A 24,957-nucleotide genomic window follows, 5' to 3' on the forward strand; every position below is an offset into this window, starting at 1 on the left:
AAGCTGTAAAGCCTTCCTCTTGACAACGATACTGTCTACCAAGTGGTTATTATGAGCCCTTTGCTTAGCACTTTACATGTTATGTCCTTTGATCCTTATGACACCCTAAGGGCAGGCAGAATTATCTGATGAGAAAACTGAGCCTCAGAGAGGTTAAGTGACTTCCTCCAGGTTGCAAAGCTTTACTAGTGGCGATGCGAACACAGGACAGTCTGACTCCAAATCCCTGGCTTGTAATCGTTACGTGCTGGTTTTGTAAGGGCCAGGTTAATAAGAAGCAGCCCTCTCAGTCCCCGGGGGACACACCGAGGTCTCGCTTGGCAGCAGAGAGAGAGGATGGGGACACAGGAGCTGGGGCAAAATATCTGCCTGGCCTCTCCCAACTCTGGCGGCCAGAGCTCCCAGTCTCTACTGCGCTGGGAGGTGAGCACCGGTGCCCACAGGAACCCAGCCTACCTGTGCTTGATGGAGTTGCCGAGGTCTCTGCGAGGGATCTGTGGGGACCAGCGTGGCACGGAGAGTGTGTCTGCGGGGAGAGATGAGGAGAAGAGCATGTTACACAGAAGACCAGAGTGCGGTGGCTCCAGCCAAGCCCTAGAAGGAAGAAGGAGGCTCGCCGGCTTCAGGAAGGACAGTGGCCGTCGCCATCACTTGCTAAACCAAAGCCAAACGGAACTCTGCTTTAACGTGTGTCAACTTGACTTCAGCAAGGTCCCCTGGGCAGGGCATCCAGGGAGTGCCCTGAATGAAGTCAGCTGTGGAAAGACTGAAAATGAGCACTGCTTCCATTTACGGAGTGCTTAGATGTGGCAGGCATGTGTTAACTGACTCACAGGCTTTAGTTCATTAACACCCTCAAAACCACCCCCAAAGACAGGTGTTGTTAGCATCCCCACCTTACAGACAATGAAACTGAGGCCTGCAGTAAGGAAGACATCTGTGCAAGGTCATACACCTTGGAGGCTGCGCAGCAACGCAGGTCCAGATTTGAAGGACTTACATCACATGTCCTTGAGTACAGTTCTAACTCAGTAGATTTCCAAATGCCAGGCATGCACGTCCCACTTTCTCAGTCTTGTCGTGTCCTGTCCAGCCCACAAAATTACTTTCTTACTATTTTAAGTTAGCTCTTTTTGTTTAAAGACACTTATTTTAAAAGCACACTCTATATAGAAAACTAGTATCACTTGCTATATATTGTCACTGACTATTTAAAATATGTCCAACCACATACCATCTAAACTTGTGTTAAAATAGGTAGACGGATAGATGAGGAGTGGATGGAAGAGTGGGTGGATGGACAGATGGATGGATTGGTACGTGAGTGGATGGGTGGATGAGTGGATGAATGGTTGGATAGGTGGGCGGATGGTCAGATGAGTGGGTAGATGGACAGGAGGGTAGGTGGGTGGTTGGCTGAATGAATGGATGGATGGGTGGGTGGCTGACTATTTGGACAGTTGGGTGGATGAATGGTTGGATATGTAGGTGGAGAGACAGAAGAGTGAGTAGATGGACAGGTGGGTGGATGGGTGGATAGAAGAGTAGGTGGGTGGGTGGATGACTGGCTGGCTGGCTGGCTGGCTGGCTGGATGGATGGATGGATGGATGACTGGATGGATGGATGACTGGATGGATGGATGGATGACTGGATGGATGGATGGATGACTGGATGGATGAATGAGGAAGAAACAATAACTCACACAGACTTCAGACTGGGTGCCTGTCCCCATCTGGTCTTTCCTTTCATGCTTTAGGCTAAATCCCAGCGACCTCTACTATCCCTCCACCTCTGACTGAGTGAGTTCTGAGACTTCTTTCGCAGATGCCGAGCACCTTGACTCCACGACCCCGATGCCCTCTCATCCCTCCTCCCGGACCTAGCATCCCTCCTCCCTCTGTGTGTGTCAGACCTCAAAGGCCCCAAGGCGGCGTGCAACAAAGCATAAATGAAGCAGTCCTGCCTGTGAAATCTTCACCAGCCAGGGGGAGAGGAAGCAACTGGCTGACCCACAACCAGCTCTCATTTCTCAGGCCAGATAGATGGACCCAGCTTCCTGTTTTTGGAGCTGCAAACACACACCTCATTTTCCACAGCGATTGCTACGGTGTGGCGTGCTCCCTGGGAGCCCGGCAAGTCTGAAGTGATCAGGGAGCATTTAACCCCCAACCCGCTCACTCCCCTCCTCTGTCTAATGACACTGCCCACAGCCCTCTAAAAGCTGTTCCCAGAAATCCCAATTCCGCCCTTGTAAGGCTGGGACCATTTCTAGGAGAGCTGGTGATTTTCCAAGCCCAAAGGGCAGAGGAAACCCACGAGAGAGATGGCATGACAGATCAATCAGCATCACCACCAGTAGAATCTCTTCTAGTTGGACTGAACATTAAATGTCACCAAGTCCAGGCCATTTGACCATTTGTTCCCATTTCTGAGGGAAACAAAAAAGACAAGAAAGAAAAATGTATTTTTTTAAATGTTTTATTTACTTCTAGGAGAGAGAGAGAGAGACAGCGTGAGCAGGGGAGGGTCAGAGAGAGAGGGAGTCACAGACTCTGAAACAGGCTCCAGGCTCTGAGCTGGCAGTCAGCAAAGAGCCCAACGCGGGGCTCGAACCCACGAACCGCGAGATCATGACCTAAGCGAAAGTCGGACGCTTAACCGACTAAGCCACCCAGGCGCCCCGAAAAATGCATTTTCAAAAAGAGCGAAAGAGAGCATTCTTTCTGTTGCCATCTCCTTTGGGGACTTCGCTCTGATTCGGAAAGACGGATGCCACTTGCTCACTCCTTAAAATGCCTTCTCCTGCGCCGGGGGGGCAGGTGCAGGTGGGACGGCTGTGCTGAAGAGAGAGCGGCAGTAAGCTCAGACACACAGCCCCCTCGTGGGGAATCTACAAAACCAGGAGTGCCAAATGGGCCTCATCTCATGGGACATTCGTAGTGGCTGTCTAGAAAACAGTGTTAAGATTCTGAGGTCCAGCAGGAAAGAACACCACGGTTGATTAGCAATGTCTGGATGGGTGCAGAAGAAGGTAGTGCCAAGGAGTCTCTGTATATTGGCCACGCCCACAAGGACAGGGACCACACCTTCATCTCTGCATCACCCGGGGCAAAGTAAGTACTTCAGCTACATTTGTTGAGTCCAGGAGTATTATAAGAGAAGCACTGAGTTAACTGATTGCTCAATATATGTCAGGCGTTGTGCTGTGCAGCTTATCCCTGGGAACTACGTCTCTGTGCAGTCGGTGTTCTCATTATTCTCTACAAAGGAAGACACAGGGGCTCAGAGAAATGCAGTGACTTTGCTAAAGGTCGCACAGCTCGGCACCAGCGGAACCTCAAGGAGTAATTCTGTAATTGCTCCAAAGTCCTCCAAAGGCCCCTACACCAGTGCTCTCCACCAAGGTGACTTCTGCCCTGCCCAGGGGACAAGTGGTGATATCTGGAAGTACTTCTGGTGGTCACATTGGGGTTGGGAGGCGGTACTGACATCCGGTGGGTAGTGGCCAGGGACGCTGCTCAACATCCTACGATGCACAAGCCACAGCCCCTACACTAAGGAACTACCCAGCCCCAAATGTCAAAGTGCCAAGGTTGAGAAGCCCTGATCTAGATGTCTTCTACTTCTGTAGCCACCGCACATTCCCCCCCACCCTCACCCCAAAAGAAACCAAAATGGTACTTCTGAGCCTCAAGTCTGCAGAGAACAAATGCTCTCTTATTATAAGCACATCTCACTTTTAGATTCATATCCCAGTTATGCTGTTATTCTCAATTATAGCACCTTCTCAAGAAGTAGAAGTAATTAAGTTTAGTTGTTTGGTTTCATTTCCCAGGATCTGGTGGAAGGGGCGAATTCTGTCAATTACATTACCCAGCTAGAGCATCATTAGTCTCAGGCAGTAATAACCTCCACACGGTTTCGTCCGTGGGTGTGCAGATGTGAACTCTGAGATCCTCTCTTTACTTTCTTCGTGTGGATTTCCTTAAACTTGCCAACTCGAGGCTTAAAGCAAAGGAAAACTGTCTGAAGGGAAGGGGGGGGAGAAAACTATGAAAATCCAGGCCTTATCATAACAGAGAAGGCAAACAGCATTTACAGCAATTAAACTGATACAGAGACGTCTGTTTAACAATCAAAGCGCCTATTAAGATGTCTCCCTAGCTGAACAAAAGCTTCTTTTCTACCCTAATTTTCTGATAACAAGTCATGCAGACATGGAGGCAGAACTGTGTGTGTTCCTAGTACCTCCAGTCTCAGGGCTAGAAGAATAGAAATGTCTTCTCAGATGTTTCCGTTTCTAGTGTGCAGAAAGGAAGCATTGCAGGGAAGAGGGCTCTTCTCCCCTACAGGTACCTGCCTCTGCTCTCTCGCAAGGTCCTCCATACAGAAAGGGGACAAGGCAGGAGACTTAGTCTTTGAAAACCCCTCAGGAGCCAGACAAACAGAAGCCTCAACGTACACAAAGAACTGACATGAACAAAGCATTAATGTCACGTAGAGCTTTAAAATGAGAAACTCAGGCTCTGCCCTGGTGGGAAGGAACTCAGGCTAATGGAAGAGTCAGGTGTTCAAAAAACATTTAAAAGCATTTAACAGGGGCGCCTGGGTGGCTTAGTCGGTTAAGCNTGGAAAGGGATAAGCATCAGAAAGGAAAAACGCAGTGGAGAATGGTAAGGTGAGAGAGAAACCAAAAAACTGATTTTGGGCCCTGACATTAAAGTGAGAGCTAAAGAAAACCTGACACTAATTCCACATGCTACTGTTCCCTCCTCCATCCTGTAGCACATCTGGAGTCAGAACAGCTTCATTAATGCCATATTCACCTTTCTACAAACACCATTTTAAAAAGCATTCCAGGGGCGCCCGGGTGGCTTAGTCAGTTAAGTGTCCGACTTTCGCTTAGGTCATGATCTCGCGGTTCGTGGGTTCGAGCCCCGCGTCAGGCTCTGTGCTGACTGCCAGATCAGAGCCTGGAGCCTGTTTCAGAGTCTGTGACTCCCTCTCTCTCTGACCCCCCCCGCCCTGCTCACGCTGTCTCTTTCTCTCTCTCTCTGTCTCCTAGAAATAAATAAAACATTAAAAAAAAATTTAAAACATTTAACAGGTAGAGATCAAGCCCTGCATCGGGCTCTGTAGTGACAGCGCAGAGCCAGCTTGGGATTCTCTCTCTCCCCCTCTCTCTCTCTGCCTCTTCCCTGCTTGTACTCTTGCTCTCTCAAAACAAATAAATTAAAACCTTTAAAAAGAAAAAAAGAACTTAAAAACATTTAACAGGTGATGATAAAGCAAAGAAAGGAGAAAAAAATAAGAGGAAAAAAAGATGCTGGAGACAAAAAGAAGAAGAAGAAAAGAAATAAGAAAACTAAAATTAAGTATGCTATTTGTTGGGCATTATCGTATGCCAAGCACTGTTGTCAAATAATCCCTTGACACACATTATCTCATGTAATCCATCTACTACAGTATATGAGGCACGAGAATGCAGCAGCTGTTACAATTGGCCTCATTTCACCAAGTAAATCAGGAAGCGACACCATTTGCCCAAGGTCACACAGCAAATAAAGGCCAGGACTCGGGTTTTTAATTCAGATCACATAGCTTGGGTTCAACAAATGATAGCCAATTTCATCCCCATTTCACAGATGGGAACACTGAGGCTCAGAAGCAGTAAGCAATAACTAAGAAGTCACTGAGTTAGGATTTGAGCCACGGACTGATCAGACTGGACGCTTCTAGTCCAGGCTGCTCTACAGATACATGGAATTCAACCCATCCTATATGTCTGTGCCTCCTCCCTCTGTCTGGAAAGAGTGAAGGAAATGATGAACACTGCCCGTTATCAGCTCAGGGAAGAGCTGCGGAGGCTTGGGAGGTGGTAGAATAGTATGTTGTTCATTTCAGCTGTCACTCCTGCAGTTATTCAACAATATTTTGTTGAGTAGATTATGCCCACGTCCCTCCCCCAAGAGGGGTCCTAATCTCTGGAACCCATAAGCACGTCACCTAACAAGCAAAAGAGATTTTTTTGCTCCAGGTGAGCCCAATGTAATCAGAAGAGTCTTTATATACGAAAGAGGGAGGCAGGAGGGCCCGGGTTAGAGAAGGAGATGTGACAGGTGCTGTCTTTGGGGACAGGAAGGACAACAGTCAAGGAAGCTAGAAAAGGCAAGAGAAAAGATTCTCCTCTAGAGCTTCCGGAAGGAGCCAGCCCTGCTGACACACCTTGACTTCAGCCACGTGAGTCTGATTTTGGCCATCTAATCCCCAGAACCGTAAGGTAATAAATAGGTGTTGTTCAAAGCCACTGAGTTTCTGGTAATTTGTTACGGCAGCCGTAGGAAACCAATATAGCATCTGAGCCTGGAGTCTAGAGGCGGAGTCAGAGAGTGAATAAATAAAAGCCCAAGGTAATTTCAGACAGCGATACATTTCGTGAGGGAAATAAAGCAGTAGGGACTTTGGGATTTGCCTTAAGGTAACGGGAAGGAACCCTGAAGTACATTAGAAGAGTCAGGGCGCTGTGCTGGGGGGAGGGGGAGGGGTCGCATGCATTTAAGAGCTCCCTCTGGTGGCCAAGGGGAGAACACCGCAGTCAGCCTGCGACAAAAACAGGTGCTCCCTCCGCTCCTCCTCCCCCATCCTCCAACTCTCCACCCCCACCGATGTCCAAAGCATCAGTCTTGACCCTTACAAGGCCATTTTTTTTCCCAGCCCAGGCCTTTCCCACTTGAGCTGTCCTCATCCCACTTGCAGTCCCCAATAAAAACTACACACCGCAGAATAATCAGTCCCCATGGGAGCAATGCCTGGTATTACTCTTTGGTATGTACCCCAAGTGGGGATATGCCTCTTAGAGCCATTTCTTCACTTAGGCCAAACAACCTTATGAGGTTGTATTCCTAGTTTAACTTTTAAAAAAAATGTTTTTATTTATTTCTGAGAGAAGAGACAGTGTGAGCAGGGCAGGGTCAGAGAGAGAGGGAGACACAGAATCTGAAGCAGGCTCCAGGCTCTGAGCTAGCTGTCACCACAGAGCCTGACATGGGGCTCGAACCCATGAACCGTGGGATCATGACCTGAGCCGGTCTGACGCTTAAACGACTGAGCCACCCAGGTGCCCCGTATTCCTAGTTTAAAAGTAAGGAAAATGAAAACTTCACTGTTTAAAGTCCCAGGACCGGTATCTGGTATACTTTAGGACTGAGCTCAGTTTCTGATAAAATCAAAGCCTTGCTATCCATCCTATACCATACGGTCTCCTGCTAGCGTGTCTCCTTCGGAGCCAAGCGTAAAAACTGTTTAAGTGATGCAGTCCTCAAACTGGAAAAGACCACAAGAAACTGTCTGTTCAGCCTCTGAGCCTCTCAAACCCTCTCGGATACAAGCTACACTACCCTTAAATGTTTCTGGGGAGATAAAGATCTCTGGGCACAGAGAACTGGCAAGAATCATGGCTAACATTTATTAAGCACCTACTGCACGGCAGGATGCAGATTAAGTGCCTTAGATGTATTATTTCATTTACTCATCATAACTGCATTTTAGGGGGTAGAGCTGGGGCTTGAGTAGGGAGCCGTCAAATCTGAGAGCTCATCCTCAGAAACACCACAAATGAAATGGAAGTTCCGGGCTGTCTGTAAGCTTCCAGCCTGGGGGCAAGACTACGTGAGCTCTTCACAACAGTGCTACGTTCCAATCAAGTCGCAAATTCTCTGGGCTCAGAGATACCAGAAACTAATATAAAACGTAGACTGTTAAACATCTCTTGGCAGGGGTGGGGGGAGCACAGGCCAGTCGCTGGCTAAAATCCCCCTGATTTATCCAAGGGGCCAACCAATCCTTGGCTAAAGCTGCTCATGATATTATTCACATAGCAGGGAATAACTCTATTTGCTTTCATACCCAATTCAAATACATGAGATCTAGAAGTTTTTTAATTATGTGCTATCTCTAAAGGTTATAGCCCCACGGTGTTTCGAGGCCAGGTTGAGTTTCTTTGTGTATTTGGACTTATTTTCTCCCGGAGACAGCTACCACCCATTTCCGAAGGTCCAAGGTTCATTATCTAGGGCCCTTGATGGCTACAGAGGCTTCCGGGGAACCACCTGGTGCTGGTCAGTGTGTACGTAAGACGGCCTGGGTGACAAGGTCCTGAATGTGGGCTTCCCGTGGAGACAGAGCGGGCTACTTCATTTCTGAATGGGAAGGGCCTCCAGGTCATCAGCTTGCCCAGCGCAGTGTGGGAACGAGTTCTCTGCCAACTACCAGCTAGGAGGCTTTGGGCACTTTGACCTCAGGTGTCAGTTTTGTCCCGTGGGGAAAGGGAGTCATGAGATCACCCTCACACGCTTGTTAGGAGGATGAGTGGCGTGATGGAGTTGGGAAAGGGCTCAGCTGAGTGCCCGACACATTATTGTTATTATTGTTTTTGTCATTGTCATCATCGCTCTGTCCCTAGGATTAATGCACCAGTTAGAACATGACAAAGCTGTCGAGGGGCCATGACTGAGCGCCTGGCTCCACAAACGACGACCTTCAGGCCCAGGCCAGCCCCTCACCTGCTTTGGTACACGAAGCGTGACTGGCACACAGCCTCGCCCCCTCATTTACACACTGTCGGTGACTGCTTCCTCACTACCACAGCAGAGTTAAGTCACTGTGACAGAGACAGTATGGCCCACAGAGCCGAAAATAATTATTACCTGGCCCTTGATAGAAAAAGCGTGTCAACCCCTGATTTAGGGCTGGGCGACTCATTTCCTTAGCTGATTAGCAGAGAGATTTTTTCCCCCTTTTGTGCCTCCAGTTTTATTGAGGTATACCAGACAAATAAAATGATAAGATATTTAAATATCTAATGTGATTATTTAATATCCGTATCAAATTGTGAAAGGCTTTCTCCCCCCCTCTGAAGTCAGAAGACCTGGAGTGTAGACACACTTCTGCCCCTTCCATGGTGTGGATCCTTGGACAAATGAGCTGCATTCTCCAAGCCAAAATGTGTAGGACCACTCAGTGCCATCCCTCTACTCCTCTAATCCCAGCATCCTGTGGGTTGTTTCATTTTAAGGCCCATTTTACAGAAGGGTGTAGCAAGGCGAGGTAGGACCAGTAAGCAGTCCAGCTAAGAATCTAACCCATACTGGTCTGGCCCTGAGCCTGTGTTCCTCCTTGCCTTCCCTATCTCTCCTGCTAGAATAATCCATGAGGAGGCAATGTCTCTGATTACCTACCATTGCTGAAATCCACATCAGCTCGTGAAAGCAGAGGGGAAGGAAAATTAACTCTCTCCTCTCCCTGTTTCTGACCAGGCTAATTGATAAGATTATCTGGCTGTCACTTTATCAAGGCAGAGAGAAGGCCAGGAGGATCTTCACGTTATGACTGCAGGGGTGGTGGTGACGGTCTTGGCCAAAGGGAGGAGACAGAGAGAGTGCCTTCTTGAGAGGGTCTCCAGGTAGAAGGCTACCTTGGCGGGACAGATGAGCAGTCAGGGCACTGAGCAAATGATAGCACAGCTGACAGAGGGCTGATATTCGGGGCAAGAGGCAGGAAAGTGCAGACACAGGGTGGCGGGGGAAGAAGACAAGGAATCACAACCAAATTTCCTGCCAGGACCAGGTTACAGATTTCTTTCTTTTTTCTTTTCTTTTTTTTTTATGTTGAATCCAAACCAGAAGCACCTTCAAGATCTAGTGGACAGACTAAAATCATTCTCCCCCTTTTACTTTTTTTTTTTTTTTATTTCTAGACAGAGAGAGAGACAAGCGTGAGCAGGGGAGGGTCAGAGAGAGAGGGAGTCACAGACTGAAACAGGCTCCAGGCTCTGAGCTGGCAGTCAGCACAGAGCCCGACGCGGGGCTCGAACCCACGAACCGCGAGATCATGACCTAAGTGAAAGTCGGACGCTTAACCGACTAAGCCACCCAGGCGCCCCCATTCTCCCCCTTTTAAAAAGCCATTCAAGTCCTGGCAGGTCCCTGCTGAGCTGGGATCCCCTGAATCCCCCCACAAGCTGGCGTGTGGACGGTGATGCCCTCACTCCCTCTCCCGGTGACGAATGTGAATCCCAAAGTCATCACCTGTGAGTTATTTCAGCCCCTCAGGTGGCCTCAATTAAATTTCACTGCCAAGGAAGAAAGCGAGGATGGTTGAGGCATTTAATTACATTTTATAATGTGCTCACTGCTGAATTTATTAAAGTGTATCAGGGATTTTTAACCTCGTAACCAAACAATGGGAGACCCGGTGCCACACGGGTAATTATCTTCCTTGTGGGGATGATGGATGGAGAATCCAAGATGTTAAACGTAGGACGGGGATGCGTGCGGGGTGGAGGAGGGGAGGCGGAGCGGCGGGGGCTCGTGGGGGGCACGACCGGGAAAGTGAGGCGGTGGGTCCCTAATTCCATGAGCTACCACCCCACAGACTGGAGAGGGAAGGCAGCGGTATTCACGATCAATCTCAATTCCGAAACTAAGATGTATCGGGAAAGCTTTCTTCTAGTATCCCTACCTGAAACTCTCCCCTCAACTTCCCCCTTGATATAATTTTACTGCTATGGCATGGAAAGAGACGGAAAGGGATCATCCTGAAATGTCCAAAGCAGCTTATGTAATAAGAGAATAAAATTAAAATACAAAAAGGGAATAAAATCTTATCTAGAAATCCAGAAGAATCTCATTAGGATAATAGATCCACGTTGGTTTATTCGGGAAATAAATTTTCAATAAGGAAATGCATGCGATGGGAGTTTAGTGGATGGGGTGTGTGAGGGGGGTGTGGGTTCCTTAAATCTGACCCTGAGAGGAGGCTTGGTGTACCCACAACCACTGCCTCAGGGACCTTTGTTACAGGTCATATCTACCACTCAGGTGACAGAGAAAGGTCAGATGGGGAGGAAGGATGTGCTGACCCTGGCCAAGGGGACAAAAGTGGCCCCATGCATCTGGGAGGCAGCAGACGGAGGCGAGGGCCAGTTGTGGGCTCCAAATTGCCCAGAGCCTCACTACTGTCCCCACCCCCTGCCCAGCCCTCCCGAGTCACATTCACACCATGGGTCTGCTTTATACCTCCCACCCTTAAAGCTGCTGTTCTCTCTTCACAGACATGCTTCTGTATCCCCTCCTCACTTCCCTTAGCCTGACTCATGCCAACTCCTCTTCCGAGATCCAGCTCAGGCATGGCTTCTCCAGGAAGCCCTCCCTGAATGCACAGGCGGGCACTGTCCCTGCCATGACCCTCTCACAGCATCCTGTGCTCACCCCTCCAGGCCAGCTGCCTCATCACATGGAGAGCTCTGCTTACCGATCTGTTCTCCCCACAACCCTTGATCATGGATCCCTGGGGAATGGGAGGTGCCAATGACTCATCTCCATGTGTCTAGTGTCCCATGCAGAGTCTGGCTTAGAGCTGAGAGGTGAACGTTTTCCTTGCTAATTCCAGTGAAAGTTAGCCAGCAATTCAACCCTCTGGATGCAGACTTCACTTCTTCACACCTTACAGGGCCTGGGCCAGTCAGGGGTCTTGGCACTTTGCCCTGACCACCCACCCACACCTCCAGCCCAAGCCCTCAAGCTCTGACCCGGGGTTGGGATCTCTGCTGGGGCAGCTGACCAAACAGAGGCCATCTGCCCAAAAAGGGAACCCACCACTTCCTCTCCCTAACCTTTCCCCACTTGCCTGTCTGTCCAGGGACCCAGGGTTTCCCCAGCTCCCCCAAGGTCAGGACCCCTGGACCACACTCATCTCTTCCTGACTCCTGCCTATAATGGGTACCACTGACAAAGGTCCTCCAGCGCGCAGACTCGCAAATAATGTCCATTTGCACATTCAGTTTTCTTAGCCTCCCTGTCAGGGAGGTCTAGGATGGATCCCACTTTACAAATGAAGAAACTGAGGCTCTAAAGCCAAGTGATCAAAAGAACAGGGTTTGGAGTTAGAAAGCCTGGGCTCATTACTCTATTTCTGCCCCTAACTAGACAAGTTACTTTCTCTGAGCTGCAGCATTAATACAAATGATAATGACTAATGCAGACAGGGCATTGCCCAAGTCAGTTTCCAAAACTGTCAGCATACTGGAATCATCGGATGCCTGGGCTCCTCCCCCACACTGGGGTTTAATTCAGGGGTCAGCAAACTCTGACCCCCAATTCATGCAACTGGCTCATGGCTTGTTTTGTAAATAAAGTTTTATTGGCACACAGACATGCCCAGTGTCTATGGCTGCTTTTGCGCTGTAAGAGCAGAGCTGAAGAGCCATGATGAGATATATGGCCTGCAAAACCTAAAATATTTACTATCTGGCTTTAGCATAACGACTGCTGACCCTTGATCTAACTGTGCTGGGGTAGGGCCTGGCTTTGAAAGTTTTAAAAGATCTCCAGGTCCTACCAATGTGCAGTCAAGTTTCGGGACCCCTGGCCTAAGTGTTTTACATGCGTTAGCTCACTGACTCTATCGTCTCTTTCATTCCTTCCTGCATCAACGACTAGCACAAAGGTAGGCACAGAGTGGCACTTCCACAAATATTTATTAAATAAAAGAATAAATGGCTTACTGTGCCAGGCTCAGGCTTAAATGAGGACAAAACAAGAGCTGACAGACAAAGGCCCCACGCTGCCATCACCACAAATGTCCCTGTGAAGGGAGAAAAACAGCCAGCCCTGTGCTCCATCAATTTCAATTGTAAATGGTCTCACGTTGAAATAAACCAACAGGAACCGCAGAGTCAGTGACAGGCGTGAGGTCGGGAGAAGTAGGGGGTGGGGCACGCAGCCACGGGCTGGAATCTACAAGTCGGCCTTAACATCTGGACCCAGACACAGACGATGACACGTTTGTGGGCCGCAGTGCAGGCAACCCAGGGGCCCCAAACCCCTCTTTTTGCCTTAGAGGCAGAAGGACAAAATGGGATGAAATTTACAGGGGCAAACCTGAATCAAAATCCTAATCCCGCCCTTGTGATTCTTTGTCTTCCCCTCTTAGGACTTCCTCCTCTGTAAAATGGGAGTGTAAAACCCATCTTGCAGAGTTGTGCTAAGGGCCATGTATGGATATGAAGCAGGTGCCTGGCACATAGTAGGTGGGCAATCAAAGGTGGCTCCTAGGTGCTTGTTTGCAGCTTTGCTTAGTGGCCCTTCTCCCTGGTCTGAGACGACAAAACCCGGGGACAAGGCTCTTTAGGGAACGAGGCCACGACTCTGCGGAGAACAGTGATGAGTTATGGGGAGGGCAGAACAGTCTAGGTCCCTCCGGCCATTTATTCCCTTCCTCTCATCCTGTTCTCCAAGCGTGTCCATAGCCCTTGCTTGCCCGAGTGTGATGGATGGGTCTTAAGTTCCTCACACACTACATCATCAATTACTTACATATTTATTGCCTTGAACTGAGTTTATGGATCTTAAATCAGAGCCATTCTGAGTTGCTTGAGCTGAAGTTCTCCCCCAGTGGAAATGTGATGTTTTTTAATTATGCAGCTGCCCGGTAGCTAATGTTCAGTGGAAGTTAATTGTCCATAGAACAAAGGGCTGCTGAGAAGTTCCCCACACAGAGCCATTTCACGGAATTTACTGCCTGAGTGGGCTCAGCAGGGACAGACCAGACGAACTTGCTGTGAGAGACCCCGGTCCGATTTCAAGAAGCCCAAGACACCAGGCATTCTCAGTCTGAACTCCAGGCAATAGATTGCCTCCCTCTCTCGGTTCCCTGACGCTCAAAGCACCATCCAGAGACACGTCAAGCTGTCTGTGCTTTGCAGACTATGGTGGAGACAGCCTTGTAATAGATCATATTCCAAGGTCAAGATGGGTGCCCACTCTCCAAAGCATCCCTAAATGGGACTGACGTGCCACAGAAGTGACGGGTCCTGGTCCGAGTGTGGCAGCTGTGAGAGAGGGGATCGTGGTTTATCCATAAGACGTGTTGTCAGTAGAGGGGGCACAGAGAACCTTCACCCTCAAGAACTTGAAGATAAGGAAAGGAGTTGGGCCTCCGAGAGTGAAACTAGCCCAACTCCTAATGGATCGAAGGACAGAGAAGCAACATCAACTGTGGTTCTCAACAGTGGGTGATGTTGCCTCCAGGAGACATTTGGCAATATCTGGAGACGTTCTGGGGGGTAACTTCTCAGGGGGGATCTAATGGGTGGATGCCAGAGATGCTGTAGAACATCCTGAGAGGTACAGGACAGCCCCCACCACAGGAATTATCCAGCCGCAAATGGCAATCATTTTACAGTTGAGAATCCCTGCCCAAAGACGTGGAAGGAACCCACATCTAGAGTCTGATGCAACTGGAGTAAATATATGGACAAACTGAATGAGGGGCTCAGTCTACTATGAAAGGACCAGCAAAGAGAGTTGCAGGGGTTGGCTTGAGCATCCCAGCCCATCTGGGGGGTGGGGGGTCTTGCACTGGAGCCATTCCTTCTAGTAACAGAGGCCTAGTTTTCCAGCGGCAACTACCTTTCTCAGGGCAGGGCAGGCTGAATGTCCCTTCCCGTCCTGGGAGAGTGCATTTATTTAATCCAAGCCTGGGAAGTCCAAAGCATTGCGATTGGTTCAGGGGTCGGCATGTGACCCAAGACGGGCCAATCAGAGTCCACGAAATACCCTGGGCTTCCCTACCCGTCCCCCCCCCCCCCACCTTCTTCTGTCAAGATACGCTCTACTGTCTGCAATAGCTAAGCTGGTGGGCTGCACACCTGAGGTCCAGGCCGCCTGTGGGAAGGGCTGCCTGAGAAGCAAGCCAACACACTTAAAGAACAGAGTAGAAAGATGGAGAGAAACCAAAGGCTGGCATCTCATCTGAGCCCTGGAGCTTCTCCGGTTATTATCAAATCCTCATTTTTAAATATTTAAAGTCGTTTCACTTACAAGCAGAAGAATGTTGACCTTATGCAAGGTCATGAAGACAGATAGAACTAGGAGATTTCTGATATCTACAGTCCCTAAGGCAGCCCAATCATGAGATGGTGAATCTTCCTAAAGGTGGTGGTACCCACTATTTATGGGCCAGGTACTGGGCACAGGCACCAAACACTTTACAGTATTATCTCACTTATTCTGCACAGTAATCCCACGACATCTTCGTCATTATCATCTCCAAAAGGGAAGCAGTTCAGAGAGGTTGAACAACTTGCTCTAGGTCACACAGCTAGCAAGTGTTGAACCCAGGATCTAAACTTGGGTCCCTTTGCCTGAACTCGCAGTTACCCCCTGAAGAGAGAGCAGGCTGCCCCAGCCTGAGGCCTTCAAATATTCGTACAACAAACTTGCCTTCTCCTTATTCCATGTTCTCCAGGGAGCCTCTGAAGAAAATCTGGTGTTTCAGGAAGGGCAGACTGCAGATGAAATGGGATAATCACCGGGTACTTGGGAAATGCAGTACCTATAACAGCAAGTTCTCACTATACATTAATAAACAGACATTCCAGCTTTATACATCAGTCTCCAAAGTCTGGTTAACGTGAATCGGACTCTAAGAGAATCTGTTTTCTGAACAGGCAACACAAGACCCAGATTTCTAGATTCTGATGAATTCTCTAAGCAGTTTCTCAAACTTGAGTATTCACGGCAGCATTATTTATAAGAGCCAAAAAGTAGAAATGACCCATATGTCCATCCGTTGAATGGAGAAACAAAATGTAGCGTGTCCCTGCAACGGAATATTATTTGGCCATAAAAAAAGAATGAAGTACTGATTCACGCTACAATGCAGATGAGTCTCAAGATCACTTGAGTTACGTGAAAGATGCCAGACACAAAAGCCCACGTACTGTAGGATTTCATGAATATGAGATGTCTGGAATAGGTAAATCCATAAGAGATAGAAAGTAGATTAATGGTCGCCAGGGGCTTTAGGGAGGGACACTAGGCAGTGACAGCCAATGGGTCTGGGTTTTTTTTTAGGGGAGTGATAAAAACGTTCCGGAGTTAGACAGTGGAGATGGCTGCACAATACCAAAAATATACTAAAAACCACTGAATTGTTTTAAAAGGGTTTAAAATTCTTTAGAAGCGTGAGCTTTGCAGTATATGAACAAGCCTCAGGGATTTACACGCCTGCTGGAGCTTTTTAAAAATAACAGCTTTATTTTTAAAACCTGAAGCATGGATCAGATTCACCTGGGGCTTGTGAAAATACAGATTGCTGGGCTCTCTGCCGCCAGGGAATCAGACTCGGTGAACTCTGCGGATCTGCCCTTCGACAAGTTCGCAGGTGATGCGAGGCTGTAGGGTCAGCTCCCCGCTCTAAGGACCACAAGGCGGTGTGTGCCTAATCTTCACCTGCCACAAGGGTCCCAGCAGCACTAAGATGGGTGGTGCCCAGGTACCAAACCCCGTGCAAGGGCCGTTTCTCTACTGGGTCTCCTACAACGAAGGTGACTCAGCATGGCCAATGCCTTTAGTCACTATGGGTTAGGGACTGAATGTCTGCTTCCCCCCCCTCCCAATTCACATGTCGATATCCTAACCCCCAAAGCCATGGTATTAGGAGGCATCTGGGAGGTGATTGGGTCATGAAGGTGGGGCCCTCGCGGATGAGATTAGTGCCCTAATAAAAAAAGACCCCAGAGAGCTCCCTTGCCCCTTCTGCTATATGAGGACACAGTGAGAAGACGGCCATCAGGAAGCAGGCTGCCACCAGCCATCGAATCTGCTGCTGGTGCTTTAATCTTAGACTTCCCAGCTTCTAGAACTAGGCCAAATAAAATGTCTGCTGTTTAAGCCACTCCATCCACAGTGTTTTTGTTCTAGCCAATGCTGTTCTCGGCTGAATAATGGCCCCCAAACTTGTTCATGTCCTCCTGCCCAGAACCAGAGAATGCGAGTTTTTATGACAAAAGGGACTTTGCACATGGGATTGAATTAAGGAGACTCAGATGGGGAGATTATCCTAGATTATCTGAGTGGGCCTTACATGTGATCACAAGGATACCTATAAAAGGGAGTCAGGAGGGGCGCCTGGGTGGCTCAGTCGGTTAAGCGTTTGACTTTGGCTCAGGCCATGATCGGTGGGTTCATGAGTTTGAGCCCCGTGTCTGGCTCTGTGCTAATAGCTCAGAGCCTGGAGCCTGCTTTGGATTCTGTATCTCCCTCTCTCTTTGCCCCTCCCATGCTCGTGTTCTCTCTCTCTCTCAAAAATAAGCATTTAAAAATTTTTTTAAAAGGGGGTGGGGCGCCTGGGTGGCTTAGTCGGTTAAGCCTCCAACTTCAGCTCAGGTCATGATCTCATGGTTTGTGGGTTCGAGCCCCACATCGGGCTCTGTGCTGACAGCTAGCTGGAGCCTGTCTTCAGATTCTGTGTCTCCCTCTCTCTCTGACCCTCTCCTGCTCACGTTGTCTCTATCTCTCTCTCAAAAATAAATAAAACATTAAAAAAAAATTTTTTTTAATAATACAAAACAAAAGGGAGTCAGGAAAGTCACAGGAAGAAGGCAGTGTGCCACAGTGACCCCTGGGTGAGAAAAGATGATAGGAGGCAGGCTGTAGGCCAAGGAATGCAGACTGCTTCTAGAAGCAGGGGAAAGCAAGGGAACAGATACCCCCAGAGCCTTGGGAAGGAGCCAGCCCTCCTGACACCTTGATTTTAGCCCCAGTAGACACATTTTGGACTTCTGTCCTCCAGAGCTATAAGCGGTAAGTCCGTGTGGTTTTGAGCCACTAAATTTGTGATACTTTGTTACAGGAAACCATAACCATGGACACTTATACAGCCATGTGCCTCCCAGCTCTTCCTTCAAAGGAAAAAGTCTCAATGGGCACATATTTCCCTTTCCTGTGTCTGGTGTCTCATACAGCAGCAACCCCCAAAGACCAGGACCACATCGCGTTTCACAGGAGCGAGCACTGAAGATCAGACAAGTCCAGTAATTTGCCCAACACAGCCAGTGAAGTGAGCAGGAGGGGAACTTCTTACTAATTCCTTTATCAGGAATTTCCCACAGGAAGAAAAACACTAAATCTGTTTATCTACCCAGCGGCCTGAAGCGATGGGGCTCGCATGGAAATATCTGTGAACAAGATTCAACATTCCGTAAAAGTCGAGGCCTCGCCCTTTCCGGAGGCAGTTTAATCCACCGAGCCCACAAGAGAAGCACCTTCCAGAAAAGCCAAGGTCTGCTCTCCCCTTGAATGGTTTAGCAATGTCTTTTTCTTGTTTTTTTGTTTTGTATATGGAGTTTGGTTATCTATTTTTTTTCTTTAGAAATCTTCACTTAAATTCTAGTTAGTAAGTATATAGGGTAATATTGGTTTCAGTAGTAGAATTCAGTGGTTCGTCACTTACATATAACACCCAGGGCTCATGCCAACAAGCGTCCTCATGAATACCCATCACCCATGTGGCCTGTCCCCCACCCACCTCCCTCCATCAACCCTCAGTCTGTCCTCTATCTTTAAAAGTCTCTTATGGTTTGCTTCCTTTCTCTCTTTTTTCTTTTCTCCTCTTTTTGTTAGCTAACTTGATAATCAGTTATATTTTATTTATTTTTTAAAAATTTTAATGTTTATTTATTTTTGAGAGAGAGAGAGAGATTCCCGAACAGGCTCCGTACTGTCAGTGCAGAGACTGATGTGGGGCTCAAACCCACAAACCGTGAGATCATGACCTGAGCTGAAATCAAGAGTTGGAATCTTAACCCACTGAGCCCCCCAAGCACCCCCTCCCCCCTCCCCGCCTCCCTCTCCAAGCCTTTTAGAACACTAATTGCTTTAGGTCAGCGCTTTTCAAATTTCAGGCACCAGAGTCCCCTGGAGGGCTAGGTGAACTACGAGTCCCCAACCCCCAGAGTTGCTGACTCACTGAGTCTGGGGTGGGGACCAGCATGTGCATTTCTAACAAGTTCCAGGGTGATGCTGACGTTGCTCTAAGTTTTGGGAATGCACTTTGAGAAAGAATGTTCCAGAATGTTCTAGATTGGGGTCTTGACCTTGGTACAATTGACATTTGGGGCTGGCTAATTCTTTGTTGTGGGGGCTGTCCTGGGCATTACAGCTGAGCAGCATCCCCGGTCTCTTTCCACCAGATGCCAATAGCACCCTATTCCCCTGTTGTGACAAACAAAAATACCTCCGAACATGGCTGCGTGTCCCACTCTGGATCAGAGATGCCAAGAATACACAAGAGGAACTGAATGTGACCCCCCAACATCTCAGGGCTCTTGACCACAGTCCCAGCTATTTATCAAGAGTGTGGGCTCACTGGTGAGCACGGGGACCGGGACAGGTTGCCTCCACCTGTCACTCCTGCGGGCATCGTGTGGTCAGCCAGGCAGCCAAGAGCTCTACCAGCCGAACGGGCCACTGTCTTCCCAAAGTTTCCCCAAGGTCCCAGAGAAGCCACTGCACCAGGTGAGCGATGCAGCCCATCGACTAAGGACAGAAAGGCCAATCTTGGCCAATCTCTGAGGAATGAGTCTGAGCCTGTGAAGACGCTCAGGGCCAATGCTCAAAGACCGTCTGATTGCCAATATCAAAGAGGAAAACAGAAATTCACAAAGCAGCCCCTGACTCCAGTTCTCAAGCTCAGCAAACCAAATCCAAAGGCGCAATCTTCTCGGGCTTTTCAAAAGCCACGCGATAGGGAAAGGAAGAAGGGCCGAAACATCTGAGCCTGACGGATGGGTGGGGATGCAATCAGATGCATTTTCAGGGCCTCGCCGCTCTGACACCTGCCCTCATTCTCCACAGAGCTGGGCTCCGAACGCACCCCTGGACCACACCCTCATCATCTCCTCTACCTGGTGCTCCTTTTCTTGCGGGAAGGAACACAGCCTCCTCATGATGGATGTGTTCAATGTGATCATCCTCGCTTATGTACCAAACAAAGGCAAGATTGATGAACTCTGAGGAAGCACATTCACTGGCCTGATCTATGCCTTTTCCCTTGGAGCAGGAGCACAGCCTCCAAGCACATGTCAACATCTTTGGCATTTGTGTCAATAGGACCTTGATTCTCTAAAGGCTGAAAGGAGTTTTCATGGGTGAGCGCTCGGAGCCAGCTCAGGGTTTTTCAAGTCCCCACTCAAAGCCTCCAGGTGACTTGTTTTGCATCTGCTGGTTCTTTTCATCCCTAGATACCACCCTCCAGGGAGGGTAAGGGGAGGAAAGATTTGTGTAAGGAAGAAATGGAGATGTTAAAGGCATCGGGATTTCAGGGAGGGGCTGCTCCCAGTTGCTGCAAAGAGCCAAGGTTCTGCTTCCTGAGTTCCCATCTCTGCTTTGCCCCTGGCTGATCTCTTACCCGGTCTGAGATCGTTCCCTTATTTACTTCCAATATGAGAATTTATACAGCGGCCCTGCAAGGTGGGCTGTCGGAGTTAATAAAGGCTCGGGAGTCCGTGGTGCTGAGCCTGGTAAGCATCCCGACCCTGCTACATGTCAGCTGGAAAACGGGGCAAATTCTTGCTTCATCTCTTTGTGCCTCGCTGGTTCCTCGGAGGCTTAACCAAGCACTTGGAATGATGCGTGGCACTTAGAAGGTGCTTAATTAATATTTAATTCAGCACTTAATTAATATCCCTCTCCGCTTGTCCCACTCAGCCTCAGAGTACAGCAGATAAGGCACGACTAGTCCGTGCTCATGTGCAATCAAAAGTCTGGGGGTGTCTAACTGTACTGGGTTGAAGTGTCACCCTCCCACCCCCCCATCCCCCGCAAATGTGTGTCCACCCAGAACACAGGGACACTCAGCAGGCAGAGGACGTGACATCGCATGCACAGAGAATGCCGTGTAAGGACAGGCAGAGACTGGCGTGGTGTTACCTACAAACCGGGGAGTGCCAGAGATGGCTGGCAAGCACCGAAAGCTGTGGGAAGAAGGAAGGATCCTGCCCCAGAACCATCAGAGAGAGCACGGCCGTGCCGGTAACCTGATTTCAGACCTCTAGCCCCAGAACTAGGAGAGAAGAACTGTCTTTTGTTTTCAGCTACCCAGTTCTCGGTACCTCACTGGAGCAACCGCAGGAAACGACAACCCCTAATACCAAGGGAAGGCTGATCCACGCCCGCTGACCACTCCCATCTCTCAATTCTTGCATCTAACTGCTACCTGACTTCCGCCCCCCAGTGAGAGGGACATCGAGCAGCGGTCAGCAAACTGGGTCAGCAAAGTGCCAGTAATAAATTTTTTAGACACTGTGGGCCATACAGTCTCTGTCGCAACTTCTCAACTCTGCCACCGTGGTATAGAAGCATCCACAGACCACACGCGTGGCCATTTTCCAATAAAAGTGTTTGCGGACGCTACAATTAATTTCATGTAATGTTCACACGTCATTAAATACTATTCTCCTTTTGATTTTTACACGAATTTAAAAGTGTGAAACTACATTCTTAGCTTCTCGGCCACACAAAAACAGGCAGGGGGCTGGATTTTGTTTTTTAATGGAGGTGAAATTCACGTAACAGAAAATGATTTTAATACGTACGGTTCGGTGGGGGTTGGTATCTTGAGAGTGTTGTGCAAACGTCACCCTCTGTCTACCTCCAAACCCTAATCAGAACCCCCAGAGGAGACTGGTCAAGCGGCTGCTCCCCATTGTCTTCCCCCAGCCCCTGGGAACTACCAATCTGCTTTCTGTCTCTACGGATTTACATTTTCAGGACATTTCATGTAAATGGAATCATTCGCAGCGTAGCATTTTATGTCTGGCTTCATTAATTTCACACAGTGGGGTTTTTTTTTTTTTAAGTTTATTTATTTATTTTGAGAATGAGAGAGAGAGTGCAAGCAGGGGAGGGGCAGAGAGATGGCAGGAGAGAGAGAGAATCTCAAGCAGGCTCCATAGTGTCAGCACAGAGCCTGATGTGGGGCTCAAACTCATGAACTGCAAGATCATGACCTGAGCTGAAATCAAGAGTCAGACTCCAAACCAACTGAGCCACCCAGGTGGCCCCTAGCATGGTGTTTTTGAATCGCATCCATGTTGTAGCAGGTATCAGTGCTTCTTCATTCCTTTTAGTGGCTGAATAATAGTCCACTGTAGGGAGAGACCACATTTATTCATTCACCCACTGATGGGGATTTGAGTGGTTTCCACCTTTTGACTGCTGTGAATAATGCTGCTATGAACATTTGTGTACAAGTATTTGTTTAAAAGCCTGTTTTCAGGGGCGCCTGGGTGGCTCAGTTGGTTAAGTGTCCAACTCTTGGTTTCAGCTCAGGTCATGATCTCACAGTTTGTGGGTTCAAGCCCCATGTCGGGCTCCGTGTTGATACTGTGGAGCCTGCTTGGGATTTTCTCTCTCTCCCTCTCTCTGCTCCTCCCCTGCTCATGCTCTCTTGCTTTCTCTCTCTCTCTCTTTCAAAAATAAATAAACTTAAAAAAATAAATAAATAAAAATAAAATAAAAGCCTGTTTTCAGTTCTTCTGGGTATATATCCAGCAGTGGAATTACTGGGTCGTATGGTCGTTCTAAGGTCCCACTTTCCGAGGAACTGCCAAACTCTCTTCCACGGTGGCTTCACAGAGTTGCTCTCTATGGGCCAGATCTGACCGGCAAGCCAAAGACGATTTGCCAGTCCCTGATCTAGAGCGAGGATATGAAATCTCAATGCCTGCAGGTCAGACACATGAGGTAGGCAAGTTGGAAAAAAAATGGGCCCTCTCGATTTTTCCATCGGTTTCCTGATTTTTATAGAGATATGGATGAAGGAAATTGTTCATGAACATTATTGCAACAGACATTATCAGTATATAGTATACAATCTAACCTAATCTGATCCAATCCGTATATGGCCATGGTGTGCATGCAATGAGAGGTGACAGCTGACATTCTGCCTCGTTCGTGGGGAGACACCAGCACTGGGCAGAGCCACAGCAAGTCGGGGACCAAGCGCCAACATCAAGGGGGGTGACCGCCACGGAGCTCTGGCCCTTGTGGCCAAGCAGGAATGTGCGTCCAGTGTTGCTGGATTCTCCGATCCTTCCTAGAGAAACCGGAAATTCCGACTTCTATATGAAATTCCTTAATTTTTAAATTCCGACAACGGATTCAGGGGGAAAATGAACTCGTCTGCGGGCCACAGTCAGGACTTCCGACCTCTCGTGTTGGCTTCTAATATCGTTGGCGGCTTCTTCTAAAGGAAGCACATTCACCGGGACTGCAATGGCTCTGCGTGTTCCAAGGTCCTCACAAGAGTCTGCTGGCGGACAGACACGTGCACCCTAACTGGGAGCGAGTGTTACTATGGCAACCGGGTTGATCTGGATTTGAAGGACACTCTCTGCAGGCCAACAAGGGTTCCAACGTCCACAAGGGCCTCCCAGTGTCGCTGACAAGATCCCAAGCTTCTTACCCCATCACTCGGGGTGGGGGGTGCGGCAGGGAGCCCACTGGACTAAATTACAGTGGGTGTGTTTCGTGTGTCACACAGATTCCAGAAACAAACAAAAGAACCCAAAGAAAGCACCGCGAGGCTGAAGTGAAGAAGGTTCGTCCATAAAAGGAAGAAGGGCTCTTAGATGTTACGGGAGGGCATCAGGAGGTCTGCAAAGTAGGCTGCCCGTTGGCCAGAGCGCAGGGCTGGGGACCGGGCTGGGTTTTAGGGGAGCTCTGCTGCTAGCCACGGCCAGTCACGTCACCTCCCTGTGCCTCGGTTTCCTCAGCTGTTAAATGGAGACCATGGTAAGCGTTCTTCTTGCTTCTCTGACTGCAAGTTGAAAACACTGAAGGTTCTCAGACAGAATTCAGCTTGTTCCGGCACTTTCCACATGCACCACACTGACTGGAGAGACGCGCCATGAAGAAGATTGGAATCCATGCTTGGCAAGTTTTGAAAAGTCATAGTGGACATGAAGGACATCACAAGCTTATTAAAATTTTAAGAAAAAAAGCAGGGGGCGCCTGTGTGGCTCAGTGGGTTAAGCGTCCAACTTCGGCTCAGGTCACGATCTCGCGATTCGTGAGTTTGAGTCCCGCATCGGGCTCTGTGCAGACAGCTCAGAGCCTGGAGCCTGCTTCAGATTCTGTATCTCTCCCCCTCTCTCTCTGCCCTTCCCCTGCTCACGCTCTCTCTATCTCAAAAATAAACATTCAAAAAAAAGTTAAGAGTATTACAAGCTTTGTAAAGTCCTGGAGTAAAAGAGGCTCCCTTTAAAGTGCCGGAACGCAGAACTGTTTTTGAGGACTCAGAATCTTCAAACTTGTTCGAGCCTAGAATTCCTTCTTCTCCCATGACGCCTACGAACATCTCACTTAACGACTCCTCAACAAACACAGTGGACGCTCAGGAGTACCTCTCCTGGTATGTGGCCAGAGCACCTAGACTATGCCCCCCCCCTTCCACCCCAGAAGCTTCTAGTCAGTCTCCATTTGCCCTGCGCTTAGTCCCCAGCTCCTGGCTCCCCTCTCCAGCCATCATCCTCCCCTCTGGAAAAGAAGGAAGAGTCACAGAGGCTCCCTCTGGGGAAGGGCGGGGTGGGAAAAGTCCCCCGAATGTACCCACAAATAAGAGTGACATCAAGGGCTCACATGTCACTGGGGCATGACGAGCAAGTCACTTCTCTCTCTCGTTCTGCTTCCTTGCTGTGGACGGCAATGTCTGCACCCCAGGGCGGTGGTCCTGGCCGGTGCCGGATGCTGTGATGTACCTATGCCTGCAAACTGTCGGGACAGAGCCTAGCGCCCAGGAGAGCCGAACAGATAAAAGGTGAACAGTTAAATTTTTTAAATAAAGCAGCAAATCCTTGGTATCCAAGCAAAACATGAATGGTCCCTGCTATGGGCTGAATATCTGTTTCCCTCCAAATTCATATGTTGAAATCCTAACCCAGAATGCAATGGGTTTAGGAGACAGGTCCTTGGGGAGGTAAAGAGGTGCTGACGTGTGGCCCTCATGAATGGATTAGTGTCTTTTTATAAAAAAATTTTTTTAATGTTTATTTGTTTTTGAGAGAGAGAGAGAGAACACAAGCTGGGGAGGGACAGACACAGAATCTGAAGACA

The 24,957-nt window shown here is 48.8% G+C and overlaps 1 protein-coding gene across 1 annotated transcript in view; it reads right to left on the reverse strand.

Annotated features, from left to right (window-relative positions):
* The window catches only part of KSR2 (kinase suppressor of ras 2), a 420,995-nt gene that overhangs the window by 105,332 nt on the left and 290,706 nt on the right, over positions 1-24,957 (reverse strand). Inside the window, exon 6 of the mRNA XM_039236742.1 lies at positions 457-526. Within this exon, the coding sequence (XP_039092673.1) occupies positions 457-526 (70 nt within the window). The remainder of the gene's footprint in view (positions 1-456; positions 527-24,957) is intronic.

This window comes from Hyaena hyaena, unplaced genomic scaffold (assembly GCF_003009895.1).
Source record: "Hyaena hyaena isolate Hyena2069 unplaced genomic scaffold, ASM300989v1 scaffold_0, whole genome shotgun sequence".
Lineage (NCBI taxonomy): Eukaryota > Metazoa > Chordata > Mammalia > Carnivora > Hyaenidae > Hyaena > Hyaena hyaena.